This window comes from Mus caroli, unplaced genomic scaffold (genome assembly GCF_978045245.1).
Source record: "Mus caroli unplaced genomic scaffold, Mus_caroli_1 scaffold_6, whole genome shotgun sequence".
NCBI lineage: Eukaryota > Metazoa > Chordata > Mammalia > Rodentia > Muridae > Mus > Mus caroli.
In genome coordinates this window covers 28,548,808-28,570,121 of record NW_028227261.1, presented here as the reverse complement: position 1 = coordinate 28,570,121, position 21,314 = coordinate 28,548,808, and the positions used below count along the sequence as shown (strand labels likewise).

Sequence of the window (21,314 nt, the reverse complement as noted above, 5' to 3'; positions counted from 1 at the left end):
ACTTTGGAGATGAGAAGAGTTTGGCTCATAGTCACCTGTAGCTCCACCTCTAGGGGATCCATCATGTCTGGTCTCCTCAGGCACTGCGTTCTCATGCGTGCATTCTTGACACACACATAATAAAATATTAAAATTCAAAATAAAAGCAAATGATGTAACGAATGCCAAGTTCATGTTATTCATAATCTACAATGGTGGACATCCTAGTTTTGAAAAGAAACACACAAAAAATAATAAATAAAAAGAGGGTTGTTAATCCCAGCACTTGGGAGGCAGAGGCAGGCGGATTTCTGAGTTCGAGGCCAGCCTGGTCTACAGAGTGAGTTCCAGGACAGCCAGGGCTACACAGAGAAACCCTGTCTCGAAAAACCAAAAAAAAAAAAAAGGGTTGTGACAGTTCAGTAGGTAAGGACACTTGCTACCAAGACTGGTGACCCAAGTTCAGCCCGAAAACCCACATGGTTCAAGGAGAGAACTGAATCCTGCAAGTTGTCCTCAGACCTGCACGTGTGCACCACGACAGACAGACAGACAGACAGACAGACAGACAGACACAGTAACTAAATGTAATTAAAGTCTGGCAGTGGTGGTGCACGCCTTTAATCCCACCACTCAGGCAGATTACAGAGATCTCTGAGTTCAGGGACAGCCAGGGCTACTCAAGGAAACCCTACCTCAAAATACAAAATAAGACAAAACAAAAAATGTAATTAGTAAACTAAATTAAATGCTTAGAGCTACAGCCAAAAGCCTTTAGAATCATGTTCTTGTCTCTCAGATAAGTATGGCCACCGGGTTTTAGTTTATTTTCTCCTTTTCAACACTTGTTTATTTTGTTTGTTTGTTTGTTTGTTTTTTGAGACAGGATTTCTCTGTCTCTGTGTAGCCCTGGCTATACTGGAACTCTCTATATAGACCAGGCTTGCCTCAAACTCAGAGATCCGTCTGCTTCTGTCTGTTGAGTACTGGGATTAAAGGCCTGAGCCACCATGCCTGGCTTATTTATTTACTTGTGTGTGTTTAAAGGACAACTTGCAGAAACTCTCTTTTCTACGTGCGTTCTGAGGGGAGAATCACCTGAAGCCTCAAACTCAGTGGCTAAGCCTTTACTCAGCCGGGCACGGTGGTGCATAGTTTTAATGCCAGCATTCAGGAGGCAGAGGCAGGTGGATCTCTCTAAGTAAGAGGCCAGCCTGGTCTACCGAGTGAGAGTCTGTCTCAAAAACAAAAGCAAAACAAACAAAAACTTGTACTGTTTTTTACCAGCCCTGGTTTTTAAATGTTTTATTACATTTATTTATTTATTTATTTATTTATGTCACTTAACACACATGCAGAGGTCAGAGGACTCCTATGACAACTGTGGGAGTTGGTTCTCTCCTTTTCACTACGTGGGTCTCGGGCTCAACCTCCGGTCATCGGGGTTGGTGGCAGGTGTCTCTACCCACTGAGCCATCTCTACAATGCTTCTCTTTAGTTTGACATCCATGCATATATATACACATATAAAATAGAATGTGGTGTGGTGTGTTATTTACACAAAGGAAGTGTGGAGTTAGGGGTTGGGATGGTGAATCACCAGAGAGTGTGCCGATAAGTGATTCTCTAGGTGGGGTTAACGAGGTTACAGGAGCCAGCCTACGTATAGGTGGTGCCATTTCATGGGCTGGGGTCCTAAGCGGAGTAAAAAGGAGATAGGAAGCTGAATACAAGCATTCATCTCTCTCTGCTTCCTGGCCGTGGGTGCCACGTGACCAGCACTCAGGCTCCTGCTCCCATAGCTTCCTCACCTTGCCCGGCTGTACCTTCCTTTAAAGATTTATTTATTTCATTTATATGAGTACACTGTAGCTGAATTCAGACACACCAGGAGAGGGCGTCAGATCCCATTACAGATGGTTATCAGCCACCATGTGGTTGCTGGGAATTGAACTCAGGACCTCTGGAAGACAGACATGGCTCCAGCCCCGAGGGCTGTACCTTCTAAGAGACTTTCCCCTCTGCAATGAGAGAAGTCACTAAGACAGTAAGGTGAGGAAGGGCTGCCCATGGACCCATGTCCCCAGCAGAGCAGCCACCAGGAGGTCACACCCTGGAAACACTGATGGTAGTGCAAACCCTCAGGGCCACACCTGGTACAGTGTTCCAGGAAGGGAACATTGCTCCTCGGGTTTATCTGGCTTGCTTTCAACCTTTTACACCTCTCATGTCTTTAGGGCCTCAGAAATGACGGGCGCCTGGAAGACACATTGCCATCACATTTGACCAGGACACTGAGGCCCAGGGAACAACAGTGATCCTCCAGCAGGCCACAGGAAGCTGGAAGAAGGCACGGGACTAGAACTCTGGTATGGCGGGGAGTGGGTGGGGTAAGGCAGTGTGCGGAGAGGTAGGCGGGATGCAAGGGTCACACAGTGCCGGGACAGTGGACTTTAGTCCCCAGGAAAAGAACTGGTGATAACCTCGGGTCACTAAACTTGGATGATAGCTGGAAAATTACAGTCGAACGGAGCGTGTGGGGCCATGGTCTTCCAACTCACAGGCCCCAGGCTTGGGCACAGTTGTGGAAGCCACGGCTGTCGTCATCCTTCAGTACACACCCAGAAGTCAGGAGCTGCCACACGGGCAGGCTCTCACTGTGCTGTGTGCACTAAGAACGGAGGACAGTCCTTTACTCTTCCGGCCCTTACTTTTCTTATCTGTAAAATGGAGCGATTATCTATAACTCCGTTGTTCTAGGGACGCAAAGAAACCATGTGTCTGTACATGTACTTGCATGAGTTCATGTAGCCCACAAGCATGCAGTGCCCTTCAAGGCCAGAAAAGAGCATCAGATCCCCAAGAGCTGGAGTTAAAGATGGCTGTGAACTGCGGTTTAGGTGATGGGAACGAAACCCAGCCCCTCTGCAAGAGCGGCAGATGCTTTCAACCACAGAGCTATCTCTCCAGCCCTATCAAAGACATTTAAAGCCCTGGTCCCTAACCCAATCCCAGAAGTTCCAGCTGTCCTTGGTGCCCTGCACTGACAGAGACACACCATGGACTCCCACACCTGAGATTTGTCCCCAGCCAGTGATCACAGGCACTCCTCAGGGCAGCCCTGGGAGGCAGACTCTGTCATCTGAGAGCTATTGGTAGGGTAGGGGTAGAGGGCCATATGGGGGGGGGCTTCCTTTTTCAGCAAAAACAAGACATGAATAAATGTTTCTTATAAGGTTGCAACAATGTTTCGTGTAAGGTTGCAACAATGTGTAAGATTGCAAGAACCTATATGTAAAGCAAAGAGCAGACCATCTCCCCACCCTTCTTCAGGTCCTTACCAACATTACCACTCTGGTGCCCTGCTTCTATTAGGAACAGCTCCCACATCCACAAACATCATCACAGCCACATCTCTTGCAGGATAAAAACCCAAAAATAGAGTTTCTGGGCTACAATTATGAGCCGGTAGCCATTTGCAATAGGGCTAACAGCTGACTAAGTGACCGCTAAAAATTGCCCATGGACATAACATTTAATGCCCGCTAGGGAAGGCGCCAGCTAATGGCTTAATGACCTGCCTCCATCTTCCCTTCCATCCATCCTGTCTCCTTATCCTTCGCCATTGCACAATGTCCCCTTCAGAAGTCAGCTGATAAGAAAGCCCACCTACCTACCCGCTGGGAATGACCAGAGCTGCCTGCCTGACCTGCGGTTGTCCCCGCCCACAGCACCGGGACTTCAACTCCCTCCCCGTCTGCTAGAAGCTGGATGTGCTGATCCAGGTGACACAAGGCACACAGGAGGTGTCACTACAGGTGACACTATAGGCACACAGTCACCAGACACCTGGGGTTCAGGCTCTGAGAACCTGTAGACATCAGGACAGCCTCGTCCGTGGAGACTGTGCTGATGGGGTACAGAATAGATCTGGTATAGAATAGACCAGTTACACCTGCTGCAAAGACCTAGGTGGTCAAGTGAGGTGCTGTGCTTTGGCCAAGGCAGAATACTTGGCAGAGACGTGGCTGGGAGCGTTCCACCTGTTTATTCACCACTCTGGCTAAATGGTCCTGTGTGAGTGTCCAGCTAGCTGAACCCAAAGGAGGAGCACAGGACTTGTGTCTGCAGCAGGGACACTATAACGAAGCAAGAGTCCATCTAACACTTGATATAACCCAACGGCAACTCGGCAGCCCCCACAATAGACATTCTAGGATCTCTGTGAGTTCAAGACCAGCCTGGTCTATACAGTGAGTTCCAGGACAGTTAGGACTACATAGTACATAGTGAGGCTCTGTCGTGTATGTGTGTGTGTGCCTCTGTGTGTGTGTGCGTGCCTCTGTGTGTGTGTGTGTGATGTTTGTGCTGTAGTATGTCAGTGCCATATTCTGCTCCAGTGAAGATGGGAGGACAACTTTCAGGAGTCAGTTCTCTCCTTCCCATGTGGGTCCCAGGGATGGAACTGGAGTTATCAGGCTATCCGGTTATAGGGTTAAGGGACTTTAATGGCTGAGCCATCTCATTGACCCCCTACAATTTATTTATTTATTTATTTATTTATTTATTTATTTATTTTTCTATTTAATAGCTGCATTTCCTTATATCAGGAAACAAGAATTATTACCCTTGATTTTCCAAGGAGCAAACAGACATCACCCCACCACCGCCAAGACCGAAAGGAAAAGCACCTTGCTCAACATGGAAGACCAGAATGAGACCAGGAGGCGCCTCCGCCAGAAAAAGGAAGACCCAACAAGGGAAAGCGATTGTTCTGAAGTCACACAGTAGATTAAAAAAGCAGACCCCTGGTTGCCCCTGCTCACTCCCAGCTTCCATCCTGGCCCATGTGCCCGTGTCTTGTTCCCCACCATCACCACCACCCACCATCCGTGGTCGCGCTCACATGCTAACACCACCAGCTCCCAGCACGGCCGATGGAGACCCCTTAGAGCCTCAGTGTCCATCGGTGGAATGGGCGTGCGAGGAGGAACGAGGGCGGCCTGGCTCCGGGCGCCTGGCTCAGCGGCAGGGGCGTGGCCGTGACTCAGCCGCACAGTTCCGGGGTCGCCCAGCCGGTCCGACCGGCCTCGGCAACGCGCGCAGGGCGCCGGGCAGGGCGACTGAGGGGTGCAGGGAAGGGAGCCGCCAGGAGCCTGCTTGGGCGGGAAGAGGAGCGCAGGCCGCGGAGGAGAAGGATGGAAGCGAGACCCCGCTGAGACCAGCGCGGGGCCACTGGCCGGGATCAACATGTGTCTGCGCATCGGTGAGATGGGGTAAACGGGAGACCCACTCCTGGGGGGGACCCCAACCCGAAGCCAAGCCGCCTGCTTCACCCAACCCTGCTTCACGTACTGGCCTGCTTCAGGTCACTTTCCTCTCAAGCCTCAGTTTCCTTAGAAGCGGGGTGACAAGCGGCTGGGTTTTATTTGCTTTATGCAAGTGCTCTACCACTGAGCTACACACCAGCCTAAAAATTTCGAGGCTCAGGGACTAGCCCAGAGCTCAGTACTTAGCTCACTCTAACTTAGAATTTAGAACTTCTCCCGCCACGACCAGCAGCTGGGGGCTCCAGGTTTGTGGCACTGAGGCCCAGCTCTGAGTAAGCCTGGTTTTGGTGGGGCCAGTGGCACCCCCAGCTCCTGGCCCTATTTTCCTTTCTAAGGGGCAAGGCTAGGTAGGCTTCGGGATCCGCAGGTAGGAGAAGAGATGCTGAGGGATGAAGAGATGGGGATGTGGATGTAGGGTCCAGGATCCCGGCTCCTTAGCATTACAAAGATGCCATTTCCATACCGTCCTCTCCTCCAGCCAAGCTGGAGGGAAAGGCCAGTCAGCCAGCATCTTGACAGAATAGACTGGTGCGCCCCTCCCCCACGCCCTGGGCAAACTCTGCTGTTTGGGATCTAAGGAGTTCCCACTCTCCAGCACACACATCTTTCAAGCCATGCCTATTTCTCCTTGGTAAAATGAAGACCGTTGCACCCACCTCTTGACCAGGATGAAGTTCCGGTCTGCTAATAAACGCTTAGCACCATGCCAGCCACTTGCCCAGTGTTCCCAGCCTGAGAACGGAGAACCAAAACCAGCTTAGGGCGCTCTGACTAAAGCAAGCTAGCCTTCCTGTTTGACCAAAGCCTTGGTCCAGAGATGTTGCTGTTTCTTGAACCCAGCCAAAGCCCAGTAGTGTCTGGCTGATGGGTAGGTGGATGGGGTGGGTGGACAGGGTGGGACCCAGGAGGCCCCTGGAACAAGGCTGCAATTCCTCTTCCTGTTTGGCCAGCTGTTCATCTTCACAAGGCCATTCCAGTTCCTCGTGCCTTTCCAGTCCATGGTCTGTCCTCTGCTGCAATGACAGTCCCAGGGCCTGCAAGCTAAAGGAGAGCTCGGAGACCAGTTAGGGCAACCTCACCTGGCTCTATGCAGAAAGAATCCGGGGTTCAGAGGTACCAGCACAGGCTGGTACCAGGTCCACAGTGAGTCTGTGACAGGCTCCCCCTTGCTCCTCAAAATTCTTCCTCCTCCTCCTCCTTCTCCTCCTCCTCCTTCTTCTTCTTCTTCTTCTCCTTCTCCTCCTTCTCCTTCTCCTTCTCCTTCTCCTTCTCCTTCTCCTTCTCCTTCTCCTTCTCCTTCTCCTTCTCCTTCTCCTTCTCCTTCTCCTTCTCCTTCTCCTTCTTCTTCTTCTTCTTCTTCTTCTTCTTCTTCTTCTCTCTCTCTCTCTCTCTCTCTCTCTCTCTCTCTCTGTTACTGAGTTTAATTAGGGTTGCTTACAAGAATTTTTCTTTTTTTTTTTTGGTGTGTGGGGGGCTGTTACTGCAACATAGGCGACTTACCAGTGGCTACACCACCGAAATAAACAAATAATAATTTTATTTTATTTTTATTTTTTTTAGGCAGAGTCTCACTCTGTAACTAAGTTGGTCCTGACTTTGCAGTAATCCTCCTGCCTCACTCTCCTAAATACAGAATTTTTTAGTCCTCTTGGCCTCCTTGGCCCCTGCAATTGCTCAGAGAATGTCCATTTAATGATTCTTTAGCCGGTTCTTGTTTTCATTCAGCTGCCGAGCTCACGTATAGGGAACAGGGCTAAACTTCTCTGCTTCACGTGGAGGGCCTCAAAGTCAGAGCCTATTGGGAGCAGGACTGGAAGGAAGGGCTCTGCTTAGCTGAGGGCCAACCACACTCTTGCAGTTTCTCAGAGCTGGCTAAACTCAGAGCCCAGGGTGGGGGCAGGCGTCCAGGTGGCATGGCCAAGAGCCATGTACGATGTTGGAGCAGAGAGCAGTTCAGGGGAGGAGGGCTTCCTGCTATGTGAATGGGATAGGACTTGGCCACTCAGAAAGTGTGGCTGTTGCCAGAGTCCCTCCTGGTCCCAACCCCAGTTAAGCACAGCCTGCACTGAGTCCCCGATTTCCTGTTCATCCATGGACTTTGTCCACACTGAGAAACAAGGGCTATTTTCCTCTCCAGGAAGAGAAGCGGAGTCTAGACGGCTCGGCTCTGGATAGCTCCATTTAGCAGCTGCACGTTAAGTACTGTGTGTGCCAGGCTCCATCTACCGAACTGACTGCTGAGCAAGACCTGACTCCTGCCCAGTGCACTGCATGCTCCTCTGGGTCTGGGCAGTATCTGCTGGGCTCACGGCTCTCCTAGTGCATAGCATGGGACAGGTGTACAGAGCACTTTTATATACGGAGCAGTTGAGTGGATGACTGGGTGGCTGGGAGGCTCAGTGGGAGGATCCCTGCTACTCAGAACACAAGAGTTAACAAGGACAGTTGTGTGGATCTCCTGTGCGCTTTTCAAATTTCACACTAAGCACCAACCATGAAATTTTTAGAGAAACAGGGGAGGCTCAGATGTCCTACACCACCCAGCAGGAGACGCCTCACCCCGATCCCGACCTGTGTCCCCCCGCAGGCAGCCTGAATGTGGATGAGTTCCGGAAGGTGCTGATGAAGTCCGGTCTGGTGCTGGTTGTGCTGGGTCACGTGAGCTTCATTGTAGCCGCCGTGCTCCATGGTACCATGCTGCGCTTCGTAGCCACCACCAGTGACGCTGTGGTTCTACAGTACTGCGTGGTGGACATCCTCTCTGTCACCTCTGCCATTGTGGTAATGGCCTGGCTGGGAGGGCCAGCAAGGGGGAGGGGCTGCGTCCCAGTCAGAGCCCCAAGCACATACGGTATAACCATAAACAAACTGTGCAGGCACTCAAACGCTCTCTGCCTCAGTTTTGTCCTCTGTAAAATGGGGGTGGTGAGAGTATGTGTGCACAGCAGAGGTTCCCTTTGAACATCTGAGGGAGTCATCCACAGAAGGTGCTTAAGTGAGGGGCCTGGCACATGGCTAGTGTGACAGATATTCACGGTGCGGTGGTACCTCAGCTTAGCTAGGGAGGGTCAATAAGGGTTTCACGGAGGAGTAGACCTCTGAGCTGGGTATTTATGGATGTGTAGGCGTTCCCAATGGACTGTAATTAACAACCCAAGTATGCGGCGTGCTGGGGCTGGCTAGCAGAAAGGCATGCCAGGGTGGCATTCCATGTACAGGCTGTGTGGCAGGTGCAGATGTGTGGAGCTGGGAACAGCTGAGATCTGTGCTGAAGACACTGACTCAAACAGTCAGACAGGAGTTTCGCACTAGGGCAGACTACATGAGCCACTTGATATAAGCCGTAGTGATGGTGATACTGGGGCATCTTTGTTTGATGAATAAATAAATGAAAGAATCTAGTGTACTTAGGTGTACAAAAGCTCTTCTCTGCCGGTCAGCTAAGGTGGTTGTAGACTTGTTCATCTCTGGGAGACCTGCTGACTCCTGACAGAGGGACTTTTCTCTCTCTGAGCTGGTCTCTGCCTCTGACAGCCTGGTGGCCTCCAGGCCTGGTGAACCAGGCTCTGATCTGTGGAAGTTCCAACGGCAGGAAGAATGCAGGGCTATGTGCATATCAGTATCTGTTTTGCTCAATAGCCATTTGAGGAGGGCATGGAAGGTGGCCAGCCCAGGGTCAGAGGGCTCTGGGCTGGAACACTTTACCTTTCCCCAGTAAAACACTCCCAGCTGCCCATGACTGGGGGAATCACCCCCACTCCCTTGCATGTGGTTATCTTCCTGTGAGCGCATCCTACAGAGAGGGGCTCAGCCCTGAGAAGTTGAGGTACTTTCTTGTGGCTGCAGAGTAAATTAACATTACCGCTATACCCCGGTGGTACTGTGTCCACTACAGAGATCGACACTAGGAAGGCGGATAGGCTAAATGGAGCCCTAGGGATCTAGAGGTCAGCCTCTGAGCTAAAATTCGCAGGAAATCCTGTCTCTGGGGATCTAGGGGCATTAGGACTGAGGAGCAGGGCACCTTGGAAAGGATAATCTGTGAGTGTGCATGAGGTCCAGTGCAATGAGGAAAGACAGTGGTCCAGGACAGACCAGAGAAGGCCAGCCTGGGATAACGTGATGCTTTTAGAGGTTTCTTTGTCTTCTGTGGTGCTTAGGATTGAACCCCGGCTTCACACATGCCAGGTAACCATTCTATTTCCAAGCCCCATCCTTGGCCACCTCTTAAAGATTCTGAATTCTGCTCATGAGGTGTGCTGTCTGTCTAAGATGGGGCCTCACTACATAGTTAGTCCTGGCTGGAAAAGAACCTTTTATGTAAACCAGGCTGGCTTTAAACTTGCAGCAATCCACCTGCCTCAGTGCTGGGAGTGTAGGCATTTGCCACCATGCCTGGTTTCTGATTTAATATAATTTTGGTTTTAGTACCTTGTTAGTAGAATGCATTTCTTCCAGTCTTTTTCATCTCAAGGAGATATGCTATGGGTCCTGTGGCCTAGCACACTCCCTGGCTTATGCCTGAAAACTTAGGACACACAGGACCCTGTCGGACTCACAGCTTTAGGCAGTGCGGAGCCCTGGAAAGCCGTAGGGAGTGGGAGTTTATGAGGCCAAAGCCAGAGGACAGGGTGGAAGTGGAGACTGCAGAACCGTGGAAGACGTTGGGGGAATGTGACCCCACAAGCTGCCCTCCAGCACCAGCTGATCTCAGCTTCCCCACAGGTCATTGTTGCGGGAATTTCGGCCATCGTCTTGTCACGCTACCTCCCCAGCACCCCTTTGGTATGTGGCATTTCCTCTGATGGGACTGTGGGCTGGGTCAGCAGCCCTCTTGGGGCCAAGAGTGATGCCCACTGACCAGTGCTCTTTCTGCCTAGCGCTGGACCGTGTTTAGCTTGAGTGTGGCCTGTGCTCTTCTCTCTCTGACCTGTGCCCTTGGACTCCTGGCCTCCATTGCAGTGACTTTCGCCACCAAGGGCAGAGCACTATTGGCAGCCTGTACTTTTGAGAACCCTGAACTCCCAACACTGGCACCTGACTGTCCTTTTGACCCTACTCGGATTTATGTGAGTGCCTCGTCCTGGAAAGGGTTGGGAAGGACTCTTGGGGTCTACCTGCACCCCTCTCCCTAATTAGATGCTTTTGCCCCTGGACCCCTCAGAGCTCTAGCCTGTGCCTCTGGGCCATCTCTCTCATATTCTGTCTGGCGGAGAGCATGTCTGCCGTGCGCTGCGCCCAGCTCATGCATGGACTACTGGAACTGAGGCCCTGGTGGGGGAAGAGCTGCCACCACACGGTGAGTCACCCCCCCCCCCGGGAGGCCCCTGGATGGTCAGCCTCACCCCTTCTGAACAGGGCCTCACATAACTGGAACAAAAGTTTTCTCAGCACTACCAAAGGGCTCCAAAGTCCAGAGAGGCCAGATGTGCCAGCTAAGTCACACAGCTGATGTCTGGCTCTCCTAATCTTGAGGGGAAGCACTGGTCTTTGGGGATTAAACAGGAGACAGTTGAGGGAGGAGCAGGTTCTGGTCTGTCATGAATGATTGATAGTGCTGCCCTTCCTTCTTCCAATTTGAGGGTGTCCTGAAGATAGAGACCCCAGGCAGAGGGAAACAACCAAATTCCTGTGTCTGCAGATACAAGCAAGCCCAGAGCCCCTGGATGGCCATGACCTATTGAGCTGTGCCAGTTCTTGCAGCTGACCCTCTGACACTTCAGCTGTGCCATGGCTACTGAGGCATGTGACCACGCCTGCACTGACCTGAGCCCAACCAGCCATGGAAGCTTAGCGGGATCCAGGATTCCTAGAACACGCCCATGAAAGGTCAATGGACTCCTGGGGACGTGGGAGAGGGCTTTGAGCGCCCTCCCCTGGCCACCGAGTACAATGCACTGAAACAAGACTTTATTTTGAAGTTATTAAAAAGAACCAAGATGCTCCGTGTGGCTGCATGCAGAGGGACATGGGGCTTGGCCGGGGGGCCTGCGCTTCCTTCCCACAGAGAATGCTGTGGAGGGGCTCTGCCCATCTGTCTGTGGGCGTGTGTGTGTGTGTGTGTGTGTGTGTGTGTGTGTGTGTGTTCGCGTGAGTGCATGAGAGAGAGAGAGGTGAATACAGACGGGGTAAATCTGTGGTTATCCAAGTGCAAAGAGGCAGGTTGAGTTTGGGGACCCCCAGTTGGAATCCTGGGAGTTTTTTTTTTTTTTTACCATGGCCTCCAGCCAGCAAGAGCTGGGACAAGAAGTGTTCTTCTGCAGGGAAGTAGATGAGGGAACTTCTTCAAAGCCCCACAGCCCAGAAATCATCCATGGCTCCCCACCAAACAAAAAGACTCTTCACCTTGGCATGACTCCCCACCTCCCTCCAGGCTGAGGACCACCCAAAGGGGACCTACCCGCCCCCCTGCCCCCGTGTTGTGGAAGAGCCTCCTGACTGTGGTGGGTGTAAGGTGATCCAGCTGTCTCATTAAAGAATACAGAACCTGACCGGAGGGCTATCTCCGTCCCACTAAGGGAGATTCTGCCTCTTGGGCCGTGGAGACTAACAGCTGTCTTGCTTAGCCCCTTCCTTGCAGGGTTCACTTCTCCAGAGGCCCCCACACACACAGTGCAGACCCCAGAAAGGGATCCCCAGTCTGGCCCCCAGCCTGGATAGACACGAGGGAGAGGAAGCTGAGAGCCGGAGGGCCGGTGAAGGCAGGGAGGAGAGCTGGCTCCTCTCAGCTCAGAACTGGGAGGCGCTGCTGGGATCGCACTGCAGCAGGCGCACGATGGATGGGTCGCTTTTGGCTCCGCGGATGAACTCCTCCAGCGACAGCTTGCCTGCAGGGTGAAGGGAGGGCTGTGAATGAGGAGAAGGTGGCTGCGAAGCCAGGCAAGTGGTTCAGGAGAGGGAAGGAGAAAGGCTGCCCACCCTCCTCCACCCCTATCCCCTCCCCCCAAATCCCCTCGCCACTCACCGTCGTTGTTTGTGTCCATTTGGCGGAAGATTTTCTCAGTCCTCTTTTCCGGGGTCGACTCATCCTCGGGCATTTTCATCACGGACGAAACCATCTTGTAAATGGCCTGTGGGATGGAGGATCGGGAGGGGGAGAGGACATCAGGGAGTGAGGAGGGCTGGGTTAAGCTCCCATCCTGCGCGCTGTCTCTTATAAACATCCCAGGGTCGTGCTCTGCTGTTCACGGAGGAGGGAGTAAGGAAAAGTCTGGAGAGGCTGAAGAGCGCCCTGGGCTAGGGCCCTTAGAGGGCCGGCCAGGTGGGAATTGCTGATGGAGCTGATGAGCAAAGCCACTACTGCCTGAAAGCTTCAGGTGGGTGTCAAGCATTTGGGGTGCACTGAGTCAAGGGAGATGTTAGAAGACCTCCAAGCCCAGATAGCAAAGTGCCTAGAACGCCAAATGTAGGCAGGCACTTGCTCCTCGGGTATATGTTTGAGCCGAAGGGTTGAGTTAGCGCTCCCACTCGGTGACCGACAGGGGGCGCTGAGCTGAAGGACATGGCACTGTGGTCTGCGGCCGGCAGGGGGCTCAGAGCAGCCTCGAGGCAGCTGGGACCTAGAAGGGGCGGGAACATTATGCAAACGAATGCAAATGAGCACCTGCCACGGGTCCAGGGACAGCCTGAGCTCTGCAGGGCTGAGGGCGGCAGCTGCCACGTGTAGGAGCTCCAGAGGCAACACGAAGGAGAGTTGCTGAGCTATTGTACAGAGCACGGAGTGCTCGGTCTGTGGGACGGGCTGCTTCTGCTCCCCGGAGCTCAAAGGCCAGGCTAGTCACCTCGAACCTCCAATTTTTTTCACAGCGATGCCTCCTCCAAGAAGCCTCCTTTCGTCCCCCATGCTATAACCCTCCCACTCTCTTCTTGTCCACCTTTGTCTCTGCGCTGCTCTTTTCCGGCCACTTTCCTTCAGATCTGTCCCACACACTGCTTCTGAACGCTCCAAACACAACCCCCCACTACCACATCCCCTAACCAGCAGGCCGCCCCCTTATTTCCTGCACACACAGACCTCCTTCTAGGCCCACCGAGCACCAGTTCCCTCTGGATGCCGCCGCCCACTTCTTGGCTGTTCCGTGTACAATGCCTTTCCTAGCAAGGTCGTCTGTGATCCAGCACTGGGTCAGGACACGTCAGCTGCACAGAGCCTCCGGGGTGGACACCTCTCCGGAAGTAATTATTTCCCTGGAGGACTGTACCTGCTTGCTACCATTCAGATGAGAACAGTAACTCTGGCTCTTTCTAAAATCCCTAAATCCCAGTACAGTGCCTTGGCACATGGCAGGGAACTCCCTGTTGAAAGGCCACTGTCACCACCCACAACTGTCTGTACCAAGTCCAAACCGTTTGCTTTTGGCATTCAGGATACATCAGAAGCTGTCCACTGCTGGCCTCACTGTCACCAGGCCTCGCTCGCTGGAGGGGTGATTCTGCCACAACTGAACACCCCTGGGCCTTTCCAGTTCCTCAACATTTACAGCCACTGCCTGAGCTACCATGTATCATGCAAGCACTATGTGCCAGATCCTATGAGCAGAGAGACAAAGTTTCCCTCTGTAGCTTTGGCTATCCTGGAACTCACTCTGTAGACCAGGCTGGCCTCGAACTCAGAGATCTCCTGCCTCTGCCTCCTGAGTGCTGGGATTAAAGGTGTGCACCACAGTACCTGGCACACATGCAGGATTTCTAAACTGTACATCAACTCAAAAAAAAAAAAAAAGCATGCATCGAATCTCCCCTTTCTGGGCAAGAAACCAAGGTTTGGGAAGGGAAGGGGTGGAAGGCACCAGCACAGAACTTGCTCCCTCTGAGCTGCGAATACAGTGGTTCCCAACCTTCCTAATGCTGCAACCCTTTAATACAGTTTGTCATAGTGTAATGACCCCCTAATTACACAATCACTTTTGCTGCTACTCCATAATTCTAATTTTGCTACTGTTGTGAATGGCAATATAAATATCTGTTATGCGGGATATCTGACATGGGGACCCTTGTGAAAAGGTCATCCAATCCCCAAAGGGGTGGTGGCCCACAGGTTGAGAGTCCATAGACGTATGCTTGGACAATTTGGAAGAATAAACAGCAGGGGCTCTGGAGTGACATCCTGGTCCATTCTGCACTTGCTCTCTCTCCTTGGAAAAGAGCTTAGCCACTGTGAACCTCAGTTGCCATCTGTAAAATGGGAGTACTGTGTCTATCGTATTGGGACTGTCTGGAGGATTACAGTGGCTGGCATAAGTGGTCACTAAATAGCAGCTTATACTGTCATTATTCATTGACTGTGTCCTCAGGCTTTTGGGTCCTCTGGACGCCTAGGTGTTCCCTTTATATACCTGTCCCTGACCTCATTGGTGCAATCTGTGCCTTAATCTCTCCTGTTGGAGTGGGAGCTCCATGAAGCAGCTTCCTCTTTCCTCCTACTGTGCCACCACCCAGTGTAATAAGGCTGGGAAGGGAACAGTGACTTAGCGGATGGCCATTCCCCCTGTGACAACCCTCCTAATTAATCGTCTAGGTCCCTCTCAGAGTCTCGCTGGAGCCTACTTGTCATTAATCAGGCCCCGGGGCTCTCAGAGCGCTGTCTGCTCCAGCTGTCTGGAGCCTCCAGGGTGTCAGAGCAGAAGTCAGGGTCTAGAGGGCAGATGCTGTTTTTTTTTTTTTTTTTTTTAAATAGGGCCAGGGGTGCCTGAGGAATAGACTAGCTGTTTCACTGGGCGTGGTAGCATGGTCCAGAGGCTCCTGGGACCAGCACTGAGGCAGCAGGCAATTGACATCTTGAGAACATCACTTCCCAACACAGGCAGCCGTTCCCCTCAAGCTAGAGACAAGAGACCCATGTCCCCAGCAAGAGGGGGAGCTGTGGGCTGAGTGAACTGGAGTGGATATCAGCCCACGAAGCAGAGGGGCTAAAAGGGAAGAAGGCCGAGATGTAGGAAGGGTCCTTGTGCAAAGCTATGTGGCAGCAATTCTCAAGATGCATCTTAGGGATGCTCACAAGGCCGTTTTAGCCAGTGCAGGAGATAGATGGAGAAAAGAATGACTGACAGTCACTAAAAGGAAAAGGATCCGCTCAGGACCCTGAGACCAAGTTCTCAGCACAGGGGAGATTTATTTGCCCCAAAGGGACAGAGAGCAGAAATAAGAGGCAAAGACAGGAGATAAGGGATGAGGGAAAAGGGGAGGGGAAGAAGGTGAGGGCCAATTCTTAGTCCCAGAGGACAAAGGACTACCTCTGGATAGAGATGAGACAGAAGTGGCCCATAGGAAAATGGCAGTTTATAAAGGTAAAGGGGGAAAGCCTGTATTAAGATGAGGTATTTTCATTTTAATTGGGCATGTTAATTAGGTAAGCCGAAGGGGGCTTTTGATTGCCGGACTTCCATACTTTAATAGCTGGGCCTTTGCAGCCAGCCTCGGAAGGAGGAAATTTCCAAATAAGGGAATAGACCTTGGGGGCTAGCTTTGAAAATGGAAGCTAACAGTTTTTTAGCAAGGCAGAGAGAATTGGGGGGAAGGGCAAGGCCTTCCATAGTCATGCTTCCCATGCTGGGGCTAGCCTGAGTCCCTCAGTTACTAACATTCACTGAGTACCAAGTACCTACATAGCCTTCAATGGAGTTCTTTATCTCTATGGGTGTCTTGGAGGAGTGGCCAAAGCCGGCAGGTTTATGGCTTTCTGTTAAGATGCTTGCAGACAAGTCTGACAACCCTAGTTCAATCCCCGGGGTCTGCAGAGTGGAGAGAGAGGATGGTTCCCAAAGTTTTCCTCTGACCTCCACATGTGTGCTCCGGCATGAGCATGCCACCTCTACATGCAAATAAATACATAGATACATAAATACATTAACTAAATGTAAAACTGTTTAGAGGTAAACCAGGGCGAGAGAGAGAGAGAGAGAGAGAGAGAGAGAGAGAGAGAGAGAGAGAGAAGAAGAAGAAGAAGAAGGAGAAGAAGGAGAAGAAGAAGAAGAAGAAGAAGAAGAAGAAGAAGAAGAAGAAGAAGAAGAAGAAGAAGAAGAAGAAGAAGGAAAGAAAGAAAGAAAGAAAGAAAGAAAGAAAGAAAGAAAGAAAGAAAGAAAGAAAAGAAAGAAAGAAGGAAGGAAAGAAAGAAAGAAAGAAAGAAAGAGAAAAAGAAAAAGAAAAAGAAAAAAAAAGGAGAGGGATCCTGTCTAAAAACAAAAGTCTGAAGTGGACAAGGAGCAAGCAGGTAAAATAGAATCTCAGCGCTGACCGCCTTCAGTGAGCTAAGGGGGCATCGTGCCATGGAAGGCTTCTGAAATAAACCCAATGCATTTCATACTTAAGTTGGTACTAAGAAAAGACATTCATGACAAGTCACTAAATCTCCTCCTGCGATCAGCCTCGCTGCCTCTGCTCCACTTTTACAGATGAGCAGCGGAAGAGCCAGTCCAGAATTGGAAGCCTCCTCTCCTGCCTAAGAGAGCTCAGAGCCTTCACAAAAGGCGGCTTGGAGTGGTGGCCAGCCTGCGCTCAATCCCACTTCTTTATGTCAAGCAAGTGGCTCTGTCTGTCTGAGACACATGGGTCTGCCCTAGGGATGAGCTCGGCTCAGGGGTCTGAGTGTCTCATGCAATGCTGGGCTCTGGTGGTGCCTCTGTCAGTTAGTTAGGCGATGGCCTGGTGTCTAGATGGCATGTGAACAATGGAGCCAGGTGGCCCACTCAGGCTGTGAGGTCTCCAGCAAGCACCTTCTCCTTTCCAAGCATGTTTCCTCCTCAGTAAATGAGGATCAAAAAACAGTACTTGCAAGCTGGGGATGAGGCCCGGTGGTAGAACACAGCAAGCGAATGAATGAATGAATGAATGAATGAATAACATAGCTGGGCATGGAAACACATACCTGTAACGCTACGGCTCAGGGGCTAAGGCAGGAAGATCATGAGTTCAAAGCCAGACTGAGCTACTTAGAGAGACGTGTCTCCAACCAAACCAAACCAAATATAACTTGCCTAAATCAGAAATGTCAGAAAGGGAAAGACAAAGCAAGGGGAGGAGCAATTCCAAATTAAACCAGAATCACAAAGCCAGGCGCGCTGGCTCCGTTAATCCCAGCATTTGGCTCAGGAGACAGGTAGATCTCTGTGAGTTGGAGAGCAACCTGGTCTATAAAGTGAATTGCAGGCCAGCCAGAGCTATGTAGTGAGATCCTGTCTCTAAATAAATACAACTAGAAAATAGGACAACAAAATTCAATGTAGGATCCCAGACTGGGGGGGTGAGGGGGGGAGGGCAACAGGGAACATTCTGGAGAGAGTGAATAATGGAATAGGAACAGCGCTGTTTCTAGTCTATGTTAAATCTCTTGACTTGGGTAATCATGCTAAGGCTTATGTAAGAGAATGTCTTATTCTTAGGAAATACATCCTTTACCTGAGGGGTGAAGAATCAATCCTGAGAACAACCGGAAACCATGGTACGCACAGAGATACGCAACATCAGGAAACGCTAGCTGGTGAGTGTGGACTAAGGCTACGCGGGGACTTTCTAGGCTTTTCTTTCTTTCCTTTGTTGTTGGGCTGGTGGGGGAGGGGAGACAGTTTCATAATGTCTAGGCTAGGCCTCAAACTTATTTGGTAGCCAAGGCTAGCTTTGAACTCTTGACCCTCCTGCCTCTAACTCCAAAGTAGTTTTAGCTTTCAGCTTTTCTTTCAATGGAAAATCATTTCATTCTAAAAGATTTTTGCAAATAGGATGGGAAAACACCCCCTGCCACTACTCTGGACTAGGGTGCATCCAGAGGCTAAAAAAAAAAAAAAAAAGGTGGGGGGAGGGGAGGTGTTCAGAGACTGAAGGCTGAGGAGCCAGTGGCAATGGCGGCCCACCTGCACAATTTCTAGCATCTCCTCCCGGCTGATGTAGCCATTGCCGTCCAGGTCATACATGCTGAAGGCCCACATGAGCTTCTGCTCCAGGCGGCCACGCGAGGTCACGCTCAGAGCGATGATGAACTCCCGGAAGTCGATGGTGCCGTCGCTGTTGGTGTCAAAGGTGCGGAAGACGTGCTCGGCAAATTTGGAGGCGTCGCCATAGGGGAAGAAGTTGGCGTAGATCTTCTTGAACTCATCCACGTTGAGGATGCCAGTGGGGCAGTCCTTCAGGAAGCCCTTGTACCACTCCTGTAGCTCCAGCTCAGAGAACTCCGTGTTCTCTCGCAGGTCCTGCAGCATCTCTGGCCGCAGCTTGCTGTTCTGCTTGCCCATGGCAGAAGAGCCAAGTCCCACCTGGGTCCCCGCCCCCACAAAGGAAGTGAAAGGACAGAGAGCAATGGTTACATCCTCTTAGTCCCTTGACACGTCTCCAGAAAGGCCCTCAGACACAAGATAGCCCAAAGTCTCATTTGACACAAGAAAAGAGAGATGGGCCCCAGACCACACAGCCTGCACTCTGCTCTGTGACATGCATGTCTGGAGAACAGACCCAAAGAAGGAAGGGACCAGCTCACACTCACTGGCACCCTTCTGGCTCTCCCTGTCAAGTCCATTCACAAGCACACGTTTTCACCCTCCCAGAGGGAAATCTGAGGGTTAGCTCCATTTTCTACATGAGAAGGGAGGCTCAGAAAAGCAAAATGATCTGCTTCAGGTCACACGGAAACTACCAGCAGAGTTCATTCCCGGAGTGTCCTAGGAGGGTGCAGAAAAGTTCCTGAGTCCCCCTTTGCTCCTGCTGCCCCCTTCCTGGCTTCCCAGATGTCTGTTGACCCCACAGTGCACCTACTGCCCCAACACTGTCCGATTTTCTTCCTGAAGATATGTTTAACAAGAAGTATTAACCTGGACCCCAGAGCCAGATCACCTGGGCTGGGATCCCAGCACTCCTTCTTTTTTAAAATACGTTTTTGTTTGTTTTTGTTTTTCAAGACAGGGTTTCTCTCTGTAGTCCTGGCTGTCCTGGAAATCATGCTACAGAACCAGGTTGGCCTCGAACTCATGGAGATCCAGATTCCCTTCTTACCAGCTATGTGCCTTGGACAATTTCCTACACTTGATCTTAGCCAAAAGGCCGAGAAGCAATGACAATTTCCTTAAACTCTCCAACTCAACCACAAAGTGGGTTTAATAATACTACTTACTTCATAGGGTTATCTTGGGAATTAAGTTAGTGAATACCTGTGAGCCCTTAGAATCATGCATGAGTGGGCAGGTGCTACATACATGTTGTATTCAGACTCCACAAAAATCGGGCATGATGTGCAAATGCCTGTCCCCAGCACACATAATGCCACACAGATCACCAAGTGCACTCCCTTGGTTCTCTGACACTCACATACTTGCCTCCACCACACATGGATAGCCATGCCTCCACACACAGCAATCCCACTGCCCCACAACTCACACGCACTGACACATGGCACCACGCACAAACTCCCATACACGGTGCATCAAGACACACCAGCCCACGACCCCACATGTCTCACACATGCCATTACACGCCAACTCGAATGCCGACACCTCTCACATGGCCAGCTGCACGTGGGACCTTCAGGCACCCTTGTCATTTGTCTTTCTATCCCTGAGGTGCTGTCAGGTCCCAGGAGAGGGAGCTGCAGCCCTTCCCAGACCTGATGAGGACTCTTTTTCTTGGGGAGCCCTACACAGCCCACCCAGACCTCCTTCATCACTCACCTTTTCTCCGGTTTCAAAAGGTCCCCTCAGGGCAGGAATTAAAGTGTGAGGCTGAGCAGAAGCAATGGAGGGGAACTAGACAGGCAGTCATAATCATAGGTGTAGGGGTGTGTGAAAGTGTCCCCTGAGGTTGGAGATACGAGCAAGACAGGGTGAAAAGGGTTCCTTGTGCATGAAGGTACATGAAGCTCTATGCACACGTGTGTGCACATGTGTGTGGGTGCATGTTGAATGCGTATGCTCACCCATGATGTGGGTCCTGGGCTCTGCACCGCATCTATCTCCCTGTGCGTTTCTATGCATGGCTGCATGTGAATTCAATATGCGTGTTGAGCGGGTATGCACCTGCCACAGAGAGAAATATTCCCCAGGAATGTGAGGAGACCTGTGTCTGTCCTCAGTAGTGTGTGTCATGCATGTTCCTATAAGTTGGTGCCCCCTCCTTTCTGGATCAGCCTCTTCTGCCCCAGGCTGAGAAGCCACAGAACAAGTGTGTGGGAAGGGACTGAGGAAATGCGCAGGGCTGAGCAAGGGAGTGTGTCCCTTACTCCCCTCCTCAAGGTCCAAGGAACTGGGTCAGCGGGGCGGGGGCAGAGTGATGCGCTGAGCAGAAGCGCTCCTCCAGATGCCCCTTCCTCTCGGCCACCCTCAGCATTTCCTTTCCCAGCTGGAAGAAATGCCTATTTTCTCCTCAAAGACCCCCAGTGCCCAAAATAGGAGGAACCTCACAGCTCTATCTGAGAAACCCGCCCTAGCATCCCCTCCAAGCCTCCTCCGGCTCCGGCCCTGATCCCCCGCCTCCATTCTTCCCGCACTGGGTTCGAGGTCCCTCCTGGAGGGGGCGCCCGGGACGATCGACGCGCGACTCCCAGGAGCTGGCCACTTGGCGGTCAGGACCCTGGAGAGCGACGCGCGATTTCCCCAGGGGCAGCCCGGGGCTGGCGGCGCCGCGGGTGGGAGGAATCCCACGAAGCTCAGGGAGGAGCGGGCTGGGGAGCCCTGGACTTGGGTTCCTGGCTCCCGGGTTTCCCTCCCCTCATCCCCGACCCCGGCCAGAGCGGCCCCCACTCACCCAGCAAACGCCGAGACACCGACTGCGCAGGGAAGGCGGCGCTGCTGCGGCGCGCGGCGGCAGAGGCGGCCGGAGGGGCGGGCGGGACTGCGAGGGAGACGCCCCGCAGCGTTGGCCCGGAGCCCCTCCCCTGGGGGGGTCCCCCCACCGGTAACTAGGCTCCGCCCCCGCCCCCTCCCGGGAGAGAGAACAGAACGCCCTCGCTGCCCCGGCCCCCTCTCTAGGGAGCACCCCACCCTGGGAGAAAGATCGGGACCCCCAGCTCTATAAGTCGACACGGAGGGG

At 52.0% G+C, this 21,314-nt stretch overlaps 2 protein-coding genes across 3 annotated transcripts; one reads left to right on the top strand and one right to left on the bottom strand.

The window, feature by feature from the left end:
• The first annotated feature begins 5,068 nt into the window (after window positions 1-5,068).
• Window positions 5,069-11,242, top strand: Tmem54 (transmembrane protein 54). The gene is made up of 6 exons (XM_021159414.2): window positions 5,069-5,245; window positions 7,897-8,090; window positions 10,035-10,094; window positions 10,190-10,378; window positions 10,474-10,608; window positions 10,951-11,242. The coding sequence occupies exons 1-6, from the start codon at window positions 5,230-5,232 to the stop codon at window positions 11,014-11,016; spliced, it is 660 nt and encodes a 219-aa protein (XP_021015073.1). The 5' UTR covers window positions 5,069-5,229; the 3' UTR covers window positions 11,017-11,242.
• On the bottom strand, window positions 11,209-21,120 carry Hpca (hippocalcin). 2 transcript variants are annotated; one of them, XM_021159417.3, is made up of 4 exons: window positions 21,030-21,120; window positions 18,155-18,553; window positions 12,274-12,379; window positions 11,209-12,136 (listed from the first exon to the last, which is right to left on the bottom strand). In XM_021159417.3, exons 2-4 carry the CDS (start codon window positions 18,530-18,532, stop codon window positions 12,039-12,041), a joined length of 582 nt encoding a protein of 193 aa, XP_021015076.1. In that variant the 5' UTR covers window positions 18,533-18,553; window positions 21,030-21,120; the 3' UTR covers window positions 11,209-12,038. The 2 variants fall into 2 exon arrangements, with proteins under 2 accessions (XP_021015076.1, XP_085695057.1); XM_085838931.1 differs by lacking the exon at window positions 21,030-21,120 and adding an exon at window positions 20,203-20,283.
• Window positions 21,121-21,314: the final 194 nt, after the last annotated feature.